Raw genomic sequence first — 18,967 nt, forward strand, 5'->3', positions numbered from 1 at the left:
CATTGGCCATCCTCCAATCTTCAGGTACTATGGACGATTTTAATGACAGGTTACATATTACTAAAAGCAGGTCAGCAATTTCATGCTTGAATTCTTTGAGTACCCTTTGACAATGGGACGACCATTCCAAATTCCTCAGCCGCAGAAAGTGCTGACAATGGATGCATCCCTCCTGGGGTGGAGAGCTCATGTAGATGGATTTCACACTCAGGGAGCCTGGTCCTTCCTGGAAACAGGTCTTCAGATCAACCGCCTGGAGCTTTGAGCGATCTGGAATGCTCTGAAGGCTTTCAGAGATAGGCTGTCCAACCAAATCATCTTGATTCACCCAATAAGGTTGCGATGTACTACACCAACAAGGGGGGGGGGGCACCGGATCTCGCCCTCTTTGTCAAGAAGCTGCCCAGATGTGGCTTAGGGCACTCCGTCACGGCATGTTTCTCCAAGCCATTTATCTGTCTGGCGTAAACAACAGTCTGGCTGACAGGCTGAGCAGGGTAATGCAAACTCATGAGTGGTTGCTGAATATGGGCTTTGCCCGCAAGATCTTCCAAGTTTGGGGCACCCCCTTGGGGGATCTTTTTGCCACTGAAATCAATCACAGGGTCCCTCAGTTCTGTTCCAAGCTTCAGGCTCACGACATACTAATGTCAGATGCTTTTCTCCTACAGGTCTTCTGTATGCGTATCCTCCCATACCTCTAGTAGAAAAGACTTTGCTGAAACTCAAGCAAGACCGCGGAATCATGATCTTGATCGCATCCTGCTGTCCATGTCAGATTTGGTTCCCTCTTCTTCTGGAATTGTCCTCCGGAGAACCATGGAGATTGGAGTGTTTTCTGACCCTCATCACCCAGAACAAGGGATCGCTTCTACATCCCAACCTCCAGTCTTTGGCTCTCACAGCCTGGATGTTGAGAGCCTAGAATTCGCTTCCTTGGGTCTTTCGGAGGGTGTCTCCCGGGTCTTGGTTGCTTCCAGAAAAGATTCCACTAAGAGATGTTACTCTTTCAAATGGAGGAGGTTTGCCGTCTGGTGGGACAGCAAGGCCCAAGATCCCCTTGCTTACCCTACACAGACCCTGCTTGAATACCTTCTACACTTGTCAGAGTGTGGTCTCAAGACCAACTCCGTAAGGGTTCACCTTAGTGCAATTAGTGCTTATCATCAGCGTGTAGAAGGTAAGCCTATCTCTGGACAGCCTTTAGTTGTTCGCTTCATGAGAGGTTTGCTCTTGTCAAAGCCCACTGTCAAACCTCCACCAGTGTCATGGGATTTCAACGTCGTTCTCACCCAGCTGATGAAAGCTCCTTTTGAGCCACTGAATTCCTGCCATCTGAAGTACTTGATCTAGAAGGTAATTTTCTTGGTGGCGGTTACTGCAGCTCGTAGGGTCAGTGAGCTTCAGACCTTAGTAGTGGATGCACCTTACTTATACTAAGTTTCATCACAACAGAGTTGTCCTCCGCACTCACCCTAAGTTCCTGTCGAAGGTGGTGTCGGAGTTCCATCTGAACCAGTCAATTTTCTTGCCAACATTTTTTTCCCGTCCTCATTCCTACCCTGGCGAAGGCATCTTTCACACCTTGGACTGCAAGAGAGCTTTGGTCTTTTACATGGAGCGGACGAAGACCTTCAGACAATCCGCCCAGTTGTTTGTTGCTTTTGATCCCAAAAGGAGGGGAGTCGCCATCGGAAAATGCACAATTTCCAGTTGGCTAGCAGATTGCATTTCCTTCGTTTATGCCTAGGCTGGCCTGACTCTAGAGGGTCATGTCACGGCTCATAATGTTAGAGCCGTGGCTGCGTCGGTGGCTCACTTAAAGTCAGCCTCTATTGAAGAAATTTGCAAAGCTGCAATGTGGTCTTCAGTGCACACATTCACATCACACTACTGTCTTGAGCAGGATACCCGACGCGACAGTCGGTGTGGGTAGTCGGTGCTGCAGAATGTGTTTGGGGTTTAGATTCCATCTCCACCCACCTAGGCCCATTTTATTCTGTTCCAGGCTGAACTCTCAGACTAGTTGTATATAGTTTCAGGTTAATGTCTGTTATGTCCTTGCCTTTGTGAGGCCCAATTGACCAAGATTTATTGTTTTGGATGAGCCTGGATTCTAGGGATACCCCATCTGTGAGAATATTTCAGCCTGCTTGTCCTCGGAGAACGCGAAGATAGTTATCTGTAGCAGGTATTCTCTGAGGACAGCAGGCTGAATGTTCTCACAATTCTGCCCACCTCCCCTTGGAGTTGTTTATTTATTTATGCTTTTGGACTTAACTGAGGTACGTCTCACGTGGCGGGTGGGAATCAGTCAGCGCGTGCGCGATGTGTCGCTACACGTGCGCCAGAAGGCTCTGGCAAATCTTTTGTTTTTGCTGTATTTTTTATGCCAATTCCCGGGCCGGCGCAGATTGCCAACCCATCTGTGAGAATATTCAGCCTGCTGTCCTTGGAGAATACCTTGTACAGGTAAGTATCTTCATTATATTGGGGTTTCCTGTGACTATCAGTTCTACTCTACTCTGATGCTATGGTAAATTCTCTAGAATAGTCTGTTAACTGCTAGCCTATGAAACTGTAATAGAGACTTTAGCAAAGGCAGTTTAAGGAATATAGGGTTTTCTTTGTCTGTTTAGCATTTAAAGTAGAGTTACTTAAAAATAAAGACATTGAGATAACCTATTTAACTCTAAATCTACCTTTCCCAAGTTTAAAAGCAATTTCCCAACAAATAACTTACCAATGACGACTTGTCCTCCTCTGGAAGACATAGAATTGAACTCTCTTCATGCCCTCCCTCCCCTCCAACTCACTTTTTTCTTATTTCTAGGTTGGGGGGGGAGGGATAGAAGAAAATAACATTGACAAAAAAATGACATTGGCCACCAAAATATATAGGCTCTGCCCATTAGAGTAGTTCTGGTTGCGTTTTACTGTGTGTATGTATTATATATATCTATATCTATCTATCTATATATCTATATCTATATTTATATTTATATCTATCTATCTCTCTCTCTCTCTCTCTATATATATATATATATATATATATATATTTTTTTTTTTGTGAACATGTGAAATAAAAAATGTTCCATATGTAACATTAAATTCAAATGCTTAATATATTCCAATATCTTAAAAAGTAAAACCAGTTTCATTTCTGGAGAATTATACACTTATACTTAAAAAAAGAAAAACACATTTCAGTTACATTTCTGGCTTGGATATAAATATGAAGTATAACCTTTTTCTCCTATAAAAATTATATAAATTGGATTTCAATATAAAGAGTAAGCTATATACAGAATTAATCATTTATTTTATATCTGCATGTAACTGATCTCTAATTGTGTATTCCATCAGTAAAGAACTTTAAAGTACTAATAAAAGATACCGGGCTACATGGACTATTGGTCTGACCCAGTATGGCTACTCTTATGTTCTTATGGTACTGTGCAAGTAGTAGAAAAAAATAGGTTTTTCAATTCATGTTGGGGGGGGGGGGGGAGAAAATTAATTGATCACATGTATTCTGATATTTTAATGCAAGAAAATTACTTCACAAGCATGTTGTATTATGTTTTTAAGCAGATCTTTACTTGGCCTCAGTGAGCATTCAGCTGAAGTACCAATAACCCGAACGGACCTTGTACAAATCATTGAAACATGCCAGGCTCTGAGAATCAGGTTGCAAAGAAACTATCAAGTAAGATATTGATGTAAAGATCATAGTTATATTTAAGTGACCTTATGTACCTAAAAGACTTTTAGTATTTTAACCTCAAGAGTGCAGATGAAATCATCATTTACTTTATCTTGCTCTTTTTTCATTGCATAATTTGCAGCTGGGGAGATTCTGCATTACTGCGCACTGCAGAATTTGTGCAGAATTCTCCTCTAAGAAACAGAGAAAATGACAGCAGATAAACATTATATGACCTATCCAGTCTGTCCATCCATACTAACTACTAATTTCTACTACCCATTTCTATCCTCAGAGATTTTTCTGCACAAGGACTAGGAGGCAGCGTCATCTTGCTATGTTGCTTTCCATCCTCCCTCCCAAAGCAGTATATGTTCACACACTCTCCCCTTGCCTCTGTTTTCCCTCTTATTCTCTTCTTCTACCTACCCTTCTGCAGCATCCCCAATGTGCACAAACATTTCTTCCTCTCCCTCCCACTGGTGCTGATTAGCATAAACCAAGGAAGAGGAGAATAGCTGTGTGTCAGACTGTATTCTTCTCTGCAGCTCCATGCTGAATGGGGAATTTGAACTGCATGGCTCTACAGTGTCCTGTATGGTTCAAATGCTTTATTCATTGTCAGATCATCAGAGGAAGACGTGATTCAGTGCACCATGGCTCTCTTCCTTTCTGCTTGTGTTGAGCACTGAGCTTGGAAATGGGGTCCTGCAGGGGTGTATTCACATACAGAGGTGTCATGTGGTGGGATGGGGTGAAAGAGAAGGACTGGGCAGGGGGTTGTATGCAGCTGGAGGGCAGAAAGCTGGGTGTGTGTATGCAGGTGGGAAGGAAAGAGAAATCTGGGGATGTATACAGGGAGTGGAGGAGAGGTGGGGATTGTTAATGTATGGAGCTGTATGCTGTTGGGGGCGCATGTGTGATTTGAGAGAGCTGTGGGGATGTGTATGTCATGGGGAGAGAGCGGATATACAGGAGAGTGGTGATTGAGAAAGCAAGCTATGGTGAGGTGAGTGCCCGTGGTAGTGATTGAAACAGCTAGGGCAGGGCAGGTGGATTGAGGGAGAACATAAGAATAGCCATACTGGATCAGACCAATGTCCATCAAGCCCTGTATCCTCTTTCCAACAACGGTCAAGTCCCTGACAGAATCCCAAATATAGCAAGATTCATTCTAATGATCCAGTGCCGACTACAGCCAAAGGGAACAAACGCTCTTGTTTGTGAAGTTGAGTGCGACTGGACTGCATAGCCAGGACGGCGACTACAGACAGGAGAGACTCTAAGGTTCGGAGCTTCAGAAAGAAACCAAAGGCAATGGTTAATCACACCACTAGGTGAATCCTCTTGCGAGGGAAACTGAGGCGACAGAGAAAACAAAAATCTGCAGCCCAGGTAGAAAAGCAATTTTATAAGTGGTTACTTCCGTTCAAGGGCAGTACTTCCATGTGATGAAATCTTAATTTGTTACAGTATCTGGGCACTAGCATTCTATTACATACTGGTAGTATAACAGATATCAGTGCACCTCATAACTACATCCATAGAACTGGTGTAACTTCAGGCACATAATTATAGTAAAGATGCGCCGGGTTCATCCAAGGTGAGAGAGAGAAAGCCATGAAAGGCAACTCCAGGTAAAGATTGAAACTGAATGCCTACATTCCAGGACTGAGGCAGGAGATAGACGGGAAGTCGATTCCAGGTAAAGAATGAATCCAAACACCACCTGAACTCACACAAGCACACATACCCACCCACCCACACAAACACACACACAAAAAAAAAAAGCATGAAAAAGAACAACAGCCTCCTGAATGACTTAATATACACCGCCTGGACAAAACATAATAAGTGAGAGACTGATCAAATCGTGCTCCTGTGTGACTTTTCCTAGTCATCTTCCCCCTTTTCATCCCACAATGAAGCGGTCTCTAATACTCCGCTTATCCCTCTTGGGCTTCTTGATGGGCAACCTACCTGAAGGTGCCGGCACTAAACAAATTCTAGTAATCTGTGACTTGCCCAGAAAACCCAATACCTGTAAACAACCAAGACACACTAACAGACACTTTTTAGAGCGCTCTGACACCTGGTCACAGAGCTCCATCCCGCAACTGTCCATAGGCTGCTCATCAAACTTAGTGCTTGACCCAAAACATGATCTCTTCTGAACCTGACCAAACAACCCTCATGCTCAGATCACATGGCCCATCCAACTGCTGCACCAGCAGTCTATATCAATCAAGATCCATGGTGAGCAAGACCTTATTAATAAGGGAATTATTAGAATTGTCCAATATAGATTTTTTTGTTTATCTGTGAAACATGGCTTGCAGAAGTCGACAGCCCGATACTACCCCACCTATACCCAACCGGATACGACACTCTCCAAAACTAAACAAAAAGGGAGACGGTCTGGCACTCATCTATAAGAGCTTTCTACACATATTCTTAGTTAGTACAGGGGTGTTCCTAGAACTGGAATACATGCTATGCAAACTCCATTCAAACTCCAAAGGAGCCAGTAAGATCGCTCTACTCCTTATCTGCTGTCCACCTGGAGCCTGGACTAAGGCTGAACCTACCTACTAGTTGTCATGGGAGATCTAAACTTACACCTAGAGAATGTTGCGGATACCAATGTTCATAACTTTAAACCATTCTTGAGAACAACTGAACTCACTATACATGGGAGAGGTCCAACCCATGGATAAGGCCATACTTTAGATTTCCTTACTTCCTATCCCACCAACCCGATTGGATCTTCCACATGGAAGCCTATACCATGTTCCAATTACTTCCAGCTAGACTTTACCACTAATATCTTCCTATCAAACCACCCCAACCATCACCCTGTTAAGCGAATAACCACTGGAGGGAAAATCGATGGATCCAGCTTCTGGAACGAGTTAAAAAACTCGCTTACCCTTGAAAGCCCCAAACAAGAATCTGTAAAATCGGACTGGGACACCAAAGTCAAAACAGTCATGGATAAAATAGCACCAATTACTGTCAAAAAGGTCAAAGCAACTTGAAAATCACCCTGGTTCTCAGAAGAGCTGTCACAACTAAAACAAAAATGTAGAAACCTAAAAAAGAAATGGAGAAAAAGCAAAAGCTACTGATGACCGGTCCAAATGGAAACTCTCCTTTCATCACTACAAACAAAAAGTAACCGACTTCAAGCAAAAATACTACAGCACCCTAGTGGGCCAGGGTACCCTTGAAAATAAAAAATCTATTCACCCTAATTAGGAGCCTAACCTCCATCCACTCTCCTGATAAAGAGGAACAAACATGTCCCGATGCTTAAGATGTAGCTGACTACTTCGAAAGCAAGGTCAATCAAATTAGAGTTGCCCTAGCCAAATATAATCCAAAAGAAAAAAACAAGAGACTATGACTTAGGAGTCAACTCCACCCTGGATTCAAGTCAGGGAATTAAAGCAAACCAACTATGGGAATCCTTCCAATCACTATCAACTGGAGATGTAAAATCACTCCTACTAAAATGCTCACACATTGCTTCGTAGACCATTGTCCAGAATTCTTGTTCAGAACCATCTCAACAGAGGTGATTCAGTGGATAACAGACTGCATTAATGAGCTACTAGATTCTGGCTCTCTTTCCTCAGATATGGCAGATATAGACAAAATCCTTCTCACACCACCACTAGAGGGTTCAGGGTTAGACACAACCTTTGCAGCAAATTACCGCCCAGTGGCGAGTATACCACTCTTTACAAAAATGCTTGAATCATATGTTAGTAAACAATTCTCCAAATATCTGGACACATTCTCCACATTACACCAGTCCCAATTTGGATTCAGATCTGCAGACAGCACTGAAACCCTGCTCTTAGTACTAACAATGCTTGTCAAACAACATCTATGCAAAAGGGATCACGTTCTGCTACTTCAGTTCGATATCTCAGCTACATTCAACGCAGTGGATCACTTGGAGCATCAACAGCAGTCAGTACCGAGGATAGTTGGCGTCGAGGATTGATGCCAGTAACAAGGCTTCTTGCCCATCTCAGCATCAGTCTCCGGTGCCTCCGGGGCACTGTAGCATTTGGTCCTTGAGGGGTCTTGATGCCATTTCCCTTCTTTTATAGAGGACATGGCGGCTATCTAGTCACTGCTTTCGGAGGTGTAGGATTACTATTTCCTTTTTGAGTTTCTGGACTGTGACTCTCCTCCTAGGAGATCTGTACTAGTCCTTGTCCATCAGCTCTTCCCTGATGTTTTCGTGCAGTTGGAAGGACTTCTGTGGCCCTTCTCCCTCCCATAGACATAGCGTCATGCACCAGTTTTAGAACTTTTGTGGTTTTCATGGGCTCTACTTCCTCCTCCCTCCATAGTGGTTGGATACACACTCTCGAGACTACGGAGTTCTACAAGCTGTGCTTCGGTTCCCACATGTGGGAATGCTAATCCTGTGGATTCACTTGGAGACTTAGGTACGAGGTTTTCACTGCCCTTCTCCTGTCTTCAGTCTTGCTACCTCTTCACAAGCATATTCTATGGATCTTCATTACATGCTCGCTTTGGCAGTTTCTCTCCCATTGGAGCTAGTCGAGTCACTTCGCCAGTTGGCCGAGCAACAGATGGTGTTACCAGTTCTCTGTTGTGTGCCATTTCTTGCTGTGGCATCCATCATTTCTATCTCTAGTGTTGCTGCGTGGTCCCTTGTGACTGCACCTGTCTGACTTTGTGTGTTTGGCAGAGGCTGTCACGTGCTGCAGAGATACCCTATCAGAACACAGTTGGAGGGGATCGCTGACCTCATCAAGACACCTGCAGGTGCTATCGTATTCTCTCCTCCTTGGTGCCTTCTTCGACTTCCTCCTTAGCTAGTAGGCTGTTCACTCAGTTGGAACAGAAGTTCTTTTATTTGCTACCTCTTCTTGCTAGCCTTCTTGGACTCCAACCCAGCGTATCACTTCCCGTCAGCATACGTTTCAGCCTGGACAGCTCTCCAGTCTCAGCAGAGTACCCCTTTTGATGACTCCAGAGAAAAATTGCTGTAGTGCCAGTTAGTGCCCGGATGTCCTGCTGGTTGAACGTAGGCTATAGATATTCAGGTCTCAGGCAGGCAACTTTTTTTTTTTTTTCATTTGTACCCCGTGCTTTCCCACTCATGGCAGGCTCAGTGCGGCTTACATGGGGCAATGGAGGGTTAAGTGACTTGCCCAGAGTCACAAGGAGCTGCCTGTGCCTGAAGTGGGAATCGAACTCAGTTCCTTAGTTCCCCAGGACCAAAGTCCACCACCCTAGCCACTAGGCCACGAGAAGTTTATTCTGGATGATCTCTCCGCCCTTCTGCAAGCCCTTGTCCGTATCACCAAGGGATGACAGCTGCTATTCTACTCGTTCCCTCTTGTGTTAAAATACGCAACGGAGATACTTTCCATCATACCTTTTTGACTCTTTTGCTACTTTCTCAGCAAAAGAACAGTTTAGGATGGTTCCTTTTCCTGAGCACCCTACTCTCCATGGTCCTGGGCAATCATTGGACCTCTAGATTTGATAAATAGTTATCCATGGGCAGTCCTTTTGATTTCGACTGGGGACATTCTACTTTCTGTGCCACGTACTACCTTTTGGCTTCATGTCCGTTCCCAGAATATTCAACATATGTCTCGTGATATCCTCGGAGAATACCTGCTACAGGCAAGTATCTTCGCTTTATTGTCATTCTATCTCTGCAGGGTGTAAAGAATGTATCTTAAGGAAACTGCAAACTACTACGGCTAGACTTGTCATGCATGTACCACTCTTTGAGAGGGCTACTCCTTTGCTGATACATTTGCATTGGCTTCCCATTAGGGCCAGGATTGTATTCAAACTCTGTTCTCTCATATTTCAAACTTTTGTATGGTATTGCCCCCGACTATATGTTGTTTCTTGTTACTTTGCCTTCTCATAATTTTGTCTTTCGTGCAAGAGACTACCTGTGTCTTTCCTACCTGTAAGAAAGTAGTTTATAAATTATATATTCAGGTACTTTTTCATGCCAAGGTACTAAATGGTGGAATTCCTTGCCGAAAGATATAAGATGCTAACATGATTATTTGGTTTTTCGTAAGTTTTTGAAATCTTTCCTTTTCAAAAACTTTCTGTCAGTTGATCCTGGTGCTTAATCTCCCCCTTCCATTCTCACCGTTGCGCTTTATTACTACTACTACTACTACTATTTAACATTTCTAGAGCGCTACAAAGTGTACGCAGCGCTGTACAAACACAGAAGAAAGACAGTCCCTGCTCAAAGAGCTTACAATCTAATAGACAAAAAGTAAAGCATTTAAATTTAAAATATTTAAGCAGTCAAGCACAAGAGAACAGTCACAGAAGGACAGAAGATGTTGAAGGGTGGTCAGTGTGATTAGGTGTAACTCTGGTTGGAGTAGTGGGAGAAGGTGATAGAAGAATAGAAATGGGTGAGGTAAAGTAATGAGTGGGTTGATAGGGAGGTTATATAAGACATGTCACTCTAGGGGTGGGTGGGTAGAGGGGTAGGGTGGGTAGGATTAAGTCTAAAGCAGGAGAAGGTATTCTCTGCAGCCTATCTGTGAGATGGAAAATGCTCTCTGAAGCTGCTGCTATAAGTTGTTAGTTTTCTCTCCCTGAAAGAGATCCAAGCCACACCCACGAAGTTCAAACTGTCAGTGGGGAGGGTGAGGGGAGGAAATGGCAGTGCTTGATGAAAAAGAGAGCTCAGTTTGATAGGAGATATACTATAGGATGTCATTCTGAGGCCAGGCTAAGTCTAAAGCAGGAGAAGGTATTCTCTGCAGCCTATCTGTGAGATGGAAAATGCTCTCTGAAGCTGCTGCTATAAGTTGTTAGTTTTCTCCCCCTGAAAGAGATCCAAGCCACACCCACGAAGTTCAAACTGTCAGTGGGGAGGGTGAGGGGAGGAAATGGCAGTGCTTGATGAAAAAGAGAGCTCAGTTTGATAGGAGATATACTATAGGATGTCATTCTGAGGCCAGGCTAAGTCTAAAGCAGGAGAAGGTATTCTCTGCAGCCTATCTGTGAGATGGAAAATGCTCTCTGAAGCTGCTGCTATAAGTTGTTAGTTTTCTCTCCCTGAAAGAGATCCAAGCCACACCCACGAAGTTCAAACTGTCAGTGGGGACGGTGAGGGGAGGAAATGGCAGTGCTTGATGAATTCTTTATATTACTAAATATTACTAAATATTACTGAATTCTTTATATATTTACGATTCTTTCCTTATTGATATGTGTGGGTTTATGTATTTTGTTTCATATTTTGTAATGGCTTCTTATTAGCTTGTTAGCCACATTGAACTCAAAATTGTACACGAAAATGTGGGGTATAAGTATCATAAATAAATAAATAAATAGTGGCCCTTTTGAAAGACTCAGTAGAAAATTTGTAAGCGTGGTGAGATTTGCCATTATTACTAACATTTTTCAGTACAATATGTTGATTGTTCCACACTGGTTATACATTTTACAAACTTTATTTATCAAGACGCATGATGTACAGAAATTATTTGGGGTCCTATGGGGCTTCGTGTGGAATGGGAAGAAGTCTAGAATCTGTTTAAAGGATATTTGTTACCTAGGACAAAAGAAGCTGACAGTTGTTTGACATCCAGCTGTACAATCTAGCCTCTGTGCTTAGACAAGTTTGGGACTGGATCCTACATACAGAGACATTCACTCCATTGTCATTGAAAGCATAGCTGCTGTGCACCCTATGGCCCCACTGAATCTGCTCCATGCTAATTTGGATAAATTGGATTCGCTTGTGAGAGGACATGTAGTCAGATTATATGAGCATGGTGTGGAAGAAATTACACTGTAAAATTGGTGGAAACTTATTGCTTGCTCTGCATCTCCCACTGATGGGGAATGTAGATTTTGAACCAGGTCTGCAGTGGGGAGCCTTTCGAGGCTGGGTGGCCATGGGAGTGAGATGGGTCAGTGATCATTTTAGATGATCAAGGACAAATGTTATCAGAGGAAGAATTGCAGACCCGGTATGAGTTGGGCACTGTAGATCCCTTTGTTATTACTTAGCTGCAGTATTATGTGGTGGGCCTGAAGGGACCTGATCTTACTGCCTCACATAAGCCCTTGCCCAGTGCTTCAAATTAGCAGAGAAGGGGAAGGTACGACTTAGGCATTACTATTGGTATTTACTGTATCTCCTTCCAGATGTGGACTTCACAAGGCTGGCTTGTGCTTGGTCTAATGATCTGAGTTGTGAGATTAATACGGTGAGGCTACAAACGTGTTTCCAAAATATTCCCACACTGCTTGATTTTGAGAAAGCTGGAGTATAAGTTCTTGTTGAGAGTGCATATTGCCTCTTGGAGAGCATTTAAAGCTCGCATGAATACAAGTGGAGCTTGCCCGAAATGTAATCATGATCATGCAACTTTGGCCCTTGTGTTCTGGCACTGTTCTTTGGTTCAAACCTTTTGGTAATGATTTGGGGTCCTGATGCAGAGACTACTCGATTGCGTACTAGACCTATAACCCCTTACTTTTATTATTCAAGGCAGTGAGCTGATTGGAGTGTTATCTGAGGGGCAGATATTATTTTTTTTCAGAAAGCCTCTGTCACGAAACGCCTAGCCACCCGCCTGGGATTACCCCACAGCCACTTAGAGGGTCTATCCTCAGCACAACTCAGGTCCACCTGCACCTGCCGCTCATGCTCTACACTAGCACCTTCCGACTGGGTCACAACTGCCTCTGGGCAAGTCTCCCACTCTCCAATTATCCCCAGTGATTTCTAGTTTACTGGGGCCACAGTCCCAGTGGTCCCACAGTTCCCAGAAAGCACTCACAAACCCAACACACAAACCACCAGGATTCTTTATCAGTCCTGGCAAGCAGAGCAAAAAAGCAATTTGTTTATTCTCAAAAAAATTGAACACTGAACAAAAAATGTGCAATTAGCAAACAATAACAGATAAATGAAAAAATTGATCAATTATTACATTAACTAAACATCTATATACTGTCTAAACAGTACCTGGGATGGTCAGGTCATATAACTGTTCACAGAGCCTCAGCAAAGAGATCTGTCTCTCTTTCCTCTCGGTCTGAAACTGAAGCAACAGTTAGCACTACTGGGTAATTTCAAACTCCAGACCAATCAGAGCCCAGAACAGTCAAGTTTAAAATAAAAGCTGGCTACATCACTACAGACATCCTAGTATCTGTGTGCCAAATAAAGAAAGACAAGTCAGTCCTCTGTGACAGCTTTAAGCATAAACATAAGTAGATAAGTAATGCCACACTGGGAAAAGACCAAGGGTCCATCGAGCCCAGCATCCTGTCCACGACTGCGGCCAATCCAGGCCAAGGGCACCTGGCAAGCTTCCAAAACGTACAAACATCCTATACATGTTATTCCTGGAATTGTGGATTTTTCCCAAGTCCATTTAGTAGTGGTTTATGGACTTGTTATTTAGGAAACCATCTAACCCCCTTTTTAAACTCTGCTAAGCTAACCGCCTTCACCACGTTCTCCGGCAGCGAATTCCAGAGTTTAATTATGCGTTAGGTGAAGAAAGATTTTCTCTGATTTGTTTTAAATTTACTACACTGTAGTTTCATCGAATGCCCCCTAGTCCTAGTATTTTTGGAAAGCATGAACAGACGCTTCACATCCACCTCTTGCACTCCACTCACTATTTTATATACCTCTATCATGTCTCCCCTCAGCCGTCTCTTCTCCAAGCTGAAAAGCCCTAGCCTCCTTAGTCTTTCTTCATAGGGAAGTCGTCCCATCCCCGCTATCATTTTAGTCGCCCTTCGCTGCACCTTTTCCAATTGTACTATATCTTTCTTGAGATGTGACGACCAGAATTGAACACAATACTCAAGGTGCGGTCGCACCATGGAGCGATACAACGGCATTATAACATCCTCACACCTGTTTTCCATACCTTTCCTAATAATACCCAACATTCTATTCGCTTTCCTAGCCGCAGCAGCACACTGAGCAGAAGGTTTCAGTGTATTATCGACGACGACCCCCAGATCCCTTTCTTGGTCCTTAACTCCTAACGTGGAACCTTGCATGACGTAGCTATAATTCGGGTTCTTTTTTCCCACATGCATCACCTTGCACTTGCTCACATTAAATGTCATCTGCCATTTAGCTGCCCAGTCTCCCAGTCTCGTAAGGTCTTTCTGTAATTTTTCACAATCCTGTCGCGAGTTAACGACTTTGAATAACTTTGTGTCATCAGCAAATTTAATTACCTCGCTAGTTACTCCCATCTCTAAATTATTTATAAATATTTAAAAAGCAGCGGTCCTAGCACAGACCCCTGAGGAACCCCACTAACTACCCTTCTCCATTGTAAACACTGCCCATTTAACCCCACTCTCTGTTTCCTATCCTTCAACCAGTTTTTAATCCACAATAGGACATTTCCTCCTATCCCATGACCCTCCAATTTCCTCTGTAGCCTTTCATGAGGTACCTTGTCAAACGTCTTTTGAAAATCCAGATACACAATATCAACTGGCTTCCCTTTGTCCACATGTTTGTTTACTCCTTCAAAGAATTGAAGTAAATTGGTGAGGCAAGAGTTCCCCACACAAAAGCCGTGCTGACTCGGTCTCAGTAATCCATGTCCTTGGATGTGCTCTGTAATTTTGTTTTTGATAATAGCCTCTACCATTTTCCCTGGCACCGACGTCAGACTCACCGGTCTATAATTTCCCGGATCTTCACTGGAACCTTTTTTAAAAATTGGTGTTACATTGGCCACACTCCAATCTTCCGGTACCACGCTCGATTTTAAGGATAAATTGCATATCACTAACAGTAGCTCCGCAAGTTCATTCAGTTCTATCAGTACTCTAGGATGAATACCATCCGGTCCAGGAGATTTGCTACTCTTCAGTTTGCTGAACTGCCCCATTACGTCCTCCAGGTTTACCCTGAAGCCAGTAAGTTTCTCCGACTTGTCCGCTTGAAATACCATTCCGACACCGGTATCCCACCCAAATCTTCCTCAGTGAAGACCGAAGCAAAGAATTCATTCAATCTCTCTGCTACGTCTTTATCTTTCTTGATCGCCCCTTTTACCCCTCAGTCATCCAGCGGCCCAACCGATTCTTTTGACGGCTTCCTGCTTTTAATATACCGAAAAAAATTTTTGCTATGTTTTTTTGCCTCTAATGCTATCTTTTTTTCGTAATCCCTCTTGGCCTTCTTTATCTGCGCCTTGCATTTGCTTTGACACTCCTTATGCTGCTTCTTGTTATTTTCAGACGGTTCCTTCTTCCATTTTCTGAAGGCGTTTCTTTTAGCCCTAATAGCTTCCTTCACCTCACTTTTCAACCATGCCGGCTGTCTTTTGGACTTCCGTCTTTCTTTTCTAATTTGTGGAATATGTTTGGCCTGGGCCTCCAGGATGGTATTTTTGAACAGCGTCCATGCCTGTTGTACAGTTTTTACCCTCTCATTTGTCCCCCTAAGTTTTTTTTAACCGTTCTTCTCATTTTATCATAGTCTCCTTTTTTAACGTTAAACACTAACGTATTTGACTTCCTGTGTACAGTTACTTCAAGGTTGATATCAAAACTGATCATATTATGATCACTGTTATCAAGCGGCCCCAGTACCATAACGTCCCTCACCAGATCATGCGCTCCACTAAGGACCAAGTCTAGAATTTTTCCTTCTCTCGTCGGCTCCTGCACCAGCTGCTCCATAAAGCTGTCCTTGATTTCATCAAGGAATTGTACCTCTCTAGCGTGTCCCGATGTTACATTTACCCAGTCTATATTTGGATAATTGAAGTCACCCATTATTATCACATTGCCCATTTTGTTTGCATCTCTGATTTCTTTTATCATTTCTGCATCTACCTGCTCATCCTGGCGAGGTGGACTGTAGTACACTCCTATCACCGTCCTTTTCCCTTTTATACATGGAATTTCAACCCACAATGATTCAAAGGTGTGATTTGTGTCCTGCTGAATTTGTAATCTATCTGAGTCAAGGCTCTCGTTAATATGCAATGCTACCCCTCAGTCCGGTCCACCCTATCACTATGATATACTTTGTACCCTGGTATGACAGTGTACATGCACCATCTGCTGGCCAAACTGGGGAAATACACTTCAGAACAAAGCAGGAAAATATCCAATACATTTTACATTCTTAAAACACACTGGACCAGATGCACAAAGCTTACCTTACCATTAATGTTTGCTTTAGACTGGTTCTAGCCATTCTAAAGCAAATGTTTAGGTAGCTATGAATGCACAAAGGGGTTTTCCACGGTTCCAATGTGTGCTGTTAGCATCTACCGAGAACCCCATGCAGATGTATTACAGTGAGCTCATTAGTATTCTAATGAGCTCATTCATAATCAAATGTGTATTCCAGGGGATGCACAGCTCCAGAGCAGCCCTAATTTAATGAGCAAATTACAGCTGCTCTTGAGCTGACGCAAAGGAGAGAAGCACAAGCAGGAAGCTATAAAGGCTGCCTGCTTGTGCTTCCTACATCTCACCTCCCGGCGCTCCCCCCCCCCCCCCCCCCCCCGAGTTAAAAAAAAAGTGGTCCAGTGGACCAAACCCCTGCGCAGGGACACAAGTGAAAAAAAATTCTTATATGATGTTTAGCCCTGCCCAGTGCATCTCAGAATGCACTGGGAAGGGCCTGGGTGCCGCCATCTTGTTCCGGGCAGGCCCGAGGCAGGAGAGGGAGCCGTTACTCCTGCCCTCCTGACTCCACCTTGTTGTAAAGTACAGGGAGCAGTGGGGGGTGTGGGAGGGAGGGGAGGGGTGGTTGTGTGCCTGTGCAGGGGAAGGTGATTGGTCCACTGGACCACCAGGGAATTTTTTTTAAAAAGGTTCCAGGGTCACCGTGGGGGGGGGGGGGGGGGGGGGGGGGCCTGGTCCACTGCACCACCAAGGAAAGTTTAAAAAAAAGATTTGGGGGGTCAGGGTCCACTGGACCAACTCGGTAACACTGGCAGTATCAGAGCTGTCAAATCGATTTGACAGTTCGAACTCGCAAACAGCAAGGATGCACAAAGGTTGATCCGTGCAGCTCATTTGCATGCGATCCCCTTTGTGCATCACTGGCTGTTAGCGATTTGCTAAATTTTAGCGAGGCACCCGTATTTTACGACTGCCTTTGTTTATTGGGAAATAATCAAAATATAGCAAAAAAATGGCAACACTCCACTAAATTTACCTTGAAACATACACAACAAACTGAAGGTGGAGTAGCTGGAGCTCAATATACAAATTATACTTGAATAAGGGGATGTCTCATATCGTCACATAGGCACTTGTTTTTGTGCTTCTTTAAAGTGTCTGCTTTGGTGACTATTTATAATCATCGACTACCCCCTGCCACCAATAGTGCACTATTGGTGGCAGGGGGGTAGTCGATGATTATAAATAGTCACCAAAGCAGACACTTTAAAGAAGCACAAAAACAAGTGCCTATGTGACGATATGAGACATCCCCTTATTCAAGTATAATTTGTATATTGAGCTCCAGCTACTCCACCTTCAGTTTGTTGTGTTTGTTTATTGGGGCCACTGTTTCTTCACAGCCTCCTTGGTGGCCAAGAAAACGATATTGTTACGCTGGCGGCTATCTATACTGCCAAGTCTCACTCTCTGGCACAAGCTCCTCTTTGATCTTCAGTTGATGGTGCGTAGTGGAGTGGGTTTGGATGATGCTCAACAGTGGAAGCTATTCCAGTCTATTTGGGAGACATATTGGGATTCCCTTTCTCATAAAGATAGAAGTCTTTCACTCAACAGATAATGTGCTTATTTGGTCACATGTATGTCAATGTACATCACTTCAGTATGTGTTTTAGCTGATGCCACCTTCCACTAAAACTCTGGTAGTGCTGATGAGATTTTGACATGCTGATTGCTGCTAGGGTTGAGGTTTGGGTTTGGACTGGGGGCAGGGGTACAGGTTTGGGAGACGGATGGGTTTAGATTTAGGGGTTTTGATAAAATAATGCCATAAATATCAACGCTTGTTGTAGGATTTTGCTTTAGCATTAAACTGAGGCAGTCGCGTTCGCGTGGCGGGCAGGATGGCACTCGCGCATACGCGATGGAGAGCGGCTCGCGATTCTTAAAGCTTTAGTTTTTTCTGTGTCTATTTATATATGTAGATGCCCTGGGATGCACAGGTTCAAAGGGGTGTGGTTTGGGTGGTTCTAAAATTACCAGCTGATTTTCAAAACTACTTATCCAAGTAGCGGTCATTAATTTTCAATGGTATTATCGAAGTAATGCTGCTGAAAATGATCACAGCCTGCTCTGGAGTTCTCCAAATAGCCCCCAGCCAGTCTGACAGCGGAGCCTGGTCTTGCGTGGTAGATTATTCAGTTAACTGGCCTCCAGAATTGGACATAAAACTCAGTAATGTCCTATGCAGAGGTGTTATTGCCTTCATTTTTCTACTGATAAAAACTCTCTCTAAGTACCCTAACATTCTTCTAACTCATATTAAAGCCTTTTTTGTAATCTTTGTTTCCTTGAGAGTATCAAATATATTAGCTCAGGAGCTTTTTGCTGTTATTTGCACATCAATACTTCATTCCTCTTCCTAATCAAATATTACTTTTGTACTCCCAAATGTATGGCTGTACAGTGCTTGGCATCACATTTTAGTTGCAAATCTGACCTTTGATTTTGCTTTTTTAGATCATTCCTTATTTCCACCTTGTTAGTGTTTTGTGTCTTCGGTACAGAGACAAGTATTTTATATCAATTCCTCTTCAATATCACTAGTAAAATTATTGAACAGAATTGAACTCAGTACTGATTATTAAGGCACTCTTCCTTGAACTGGCATTCATTTACTACTACCCTCTATTGCCAACAGTAACTGTAAACTAGTTTCTAACTAGTGTATGAAAACATATCTTAAAAATAAGTGGTTCATAGAAGTCTGTTCATCTCCACGTTCACATGCATGTGTTTGTATTGCTGTGCTGTCTGTGTGTGCATCTGACTTAGGGTGCAACTTGGAGGGGGGTGGGGGCTGTGAGATTTGGGGTAGGTCGGGTTGGTGGAGTTAGGTGAGTGAAGGGCAGGTAGAGGGTTGAGAGATAGGCGGTGGATAATTACAAGGAATGGTGTCGCAGGTGAGGCAGATGAGGGAGAGATTTTTCAGGGTAGGACTGTTGAAGGGCACGTTTGGGGGTAAAAGAAGCTTGGGAGGGTTGGAGATTTGGGAACAGTTTTGGAGCAGAGACAGGA

General features: G+C 43.5%; 1 protein-coding gene across 2 annotated transcripts in view; it reads left to right on the forward strand.

The window, feature by feature from the left end:
* The window catches only part of LOC115463166, a 222,051-nt gene that overhangs the window by 103,984 nt on the left and 99,100 nt on the right, over positions 1 to 18,967 (forward strand). The window contains exon 6 of one of the 2 annotated variants that reach the window (XM_030193415.1): positions 3,592 to 3,709. In XM_030193415.1, the coding sequence (XP_030049275.1) occupies positions 3,592 to 3,709 (118 nt within the window). The remainder of the gene's footprint in view (positions 1 to 3,591; positions 3,710 to 18,967) is intronic. The other variant, XM_030193416.1, reaches the window with a different exon arrangement.

This window comes from Microcaecilia unicolor, chromosome 2 (genome assembly GCF_901765095.1).
Source record: "Microcaecilia unicolor chromosome 2, aMicUni1.1, whole genome shotgun sequence".
In the NCBI taxonomy this organism is placed as follows: domain Eukaryota; kingdom Metazoa; phylum Chordata; class Amphibia; order Gymnophiona; family Siphonopidae; genus Microcaecilia; species Microcaecilia unicolor.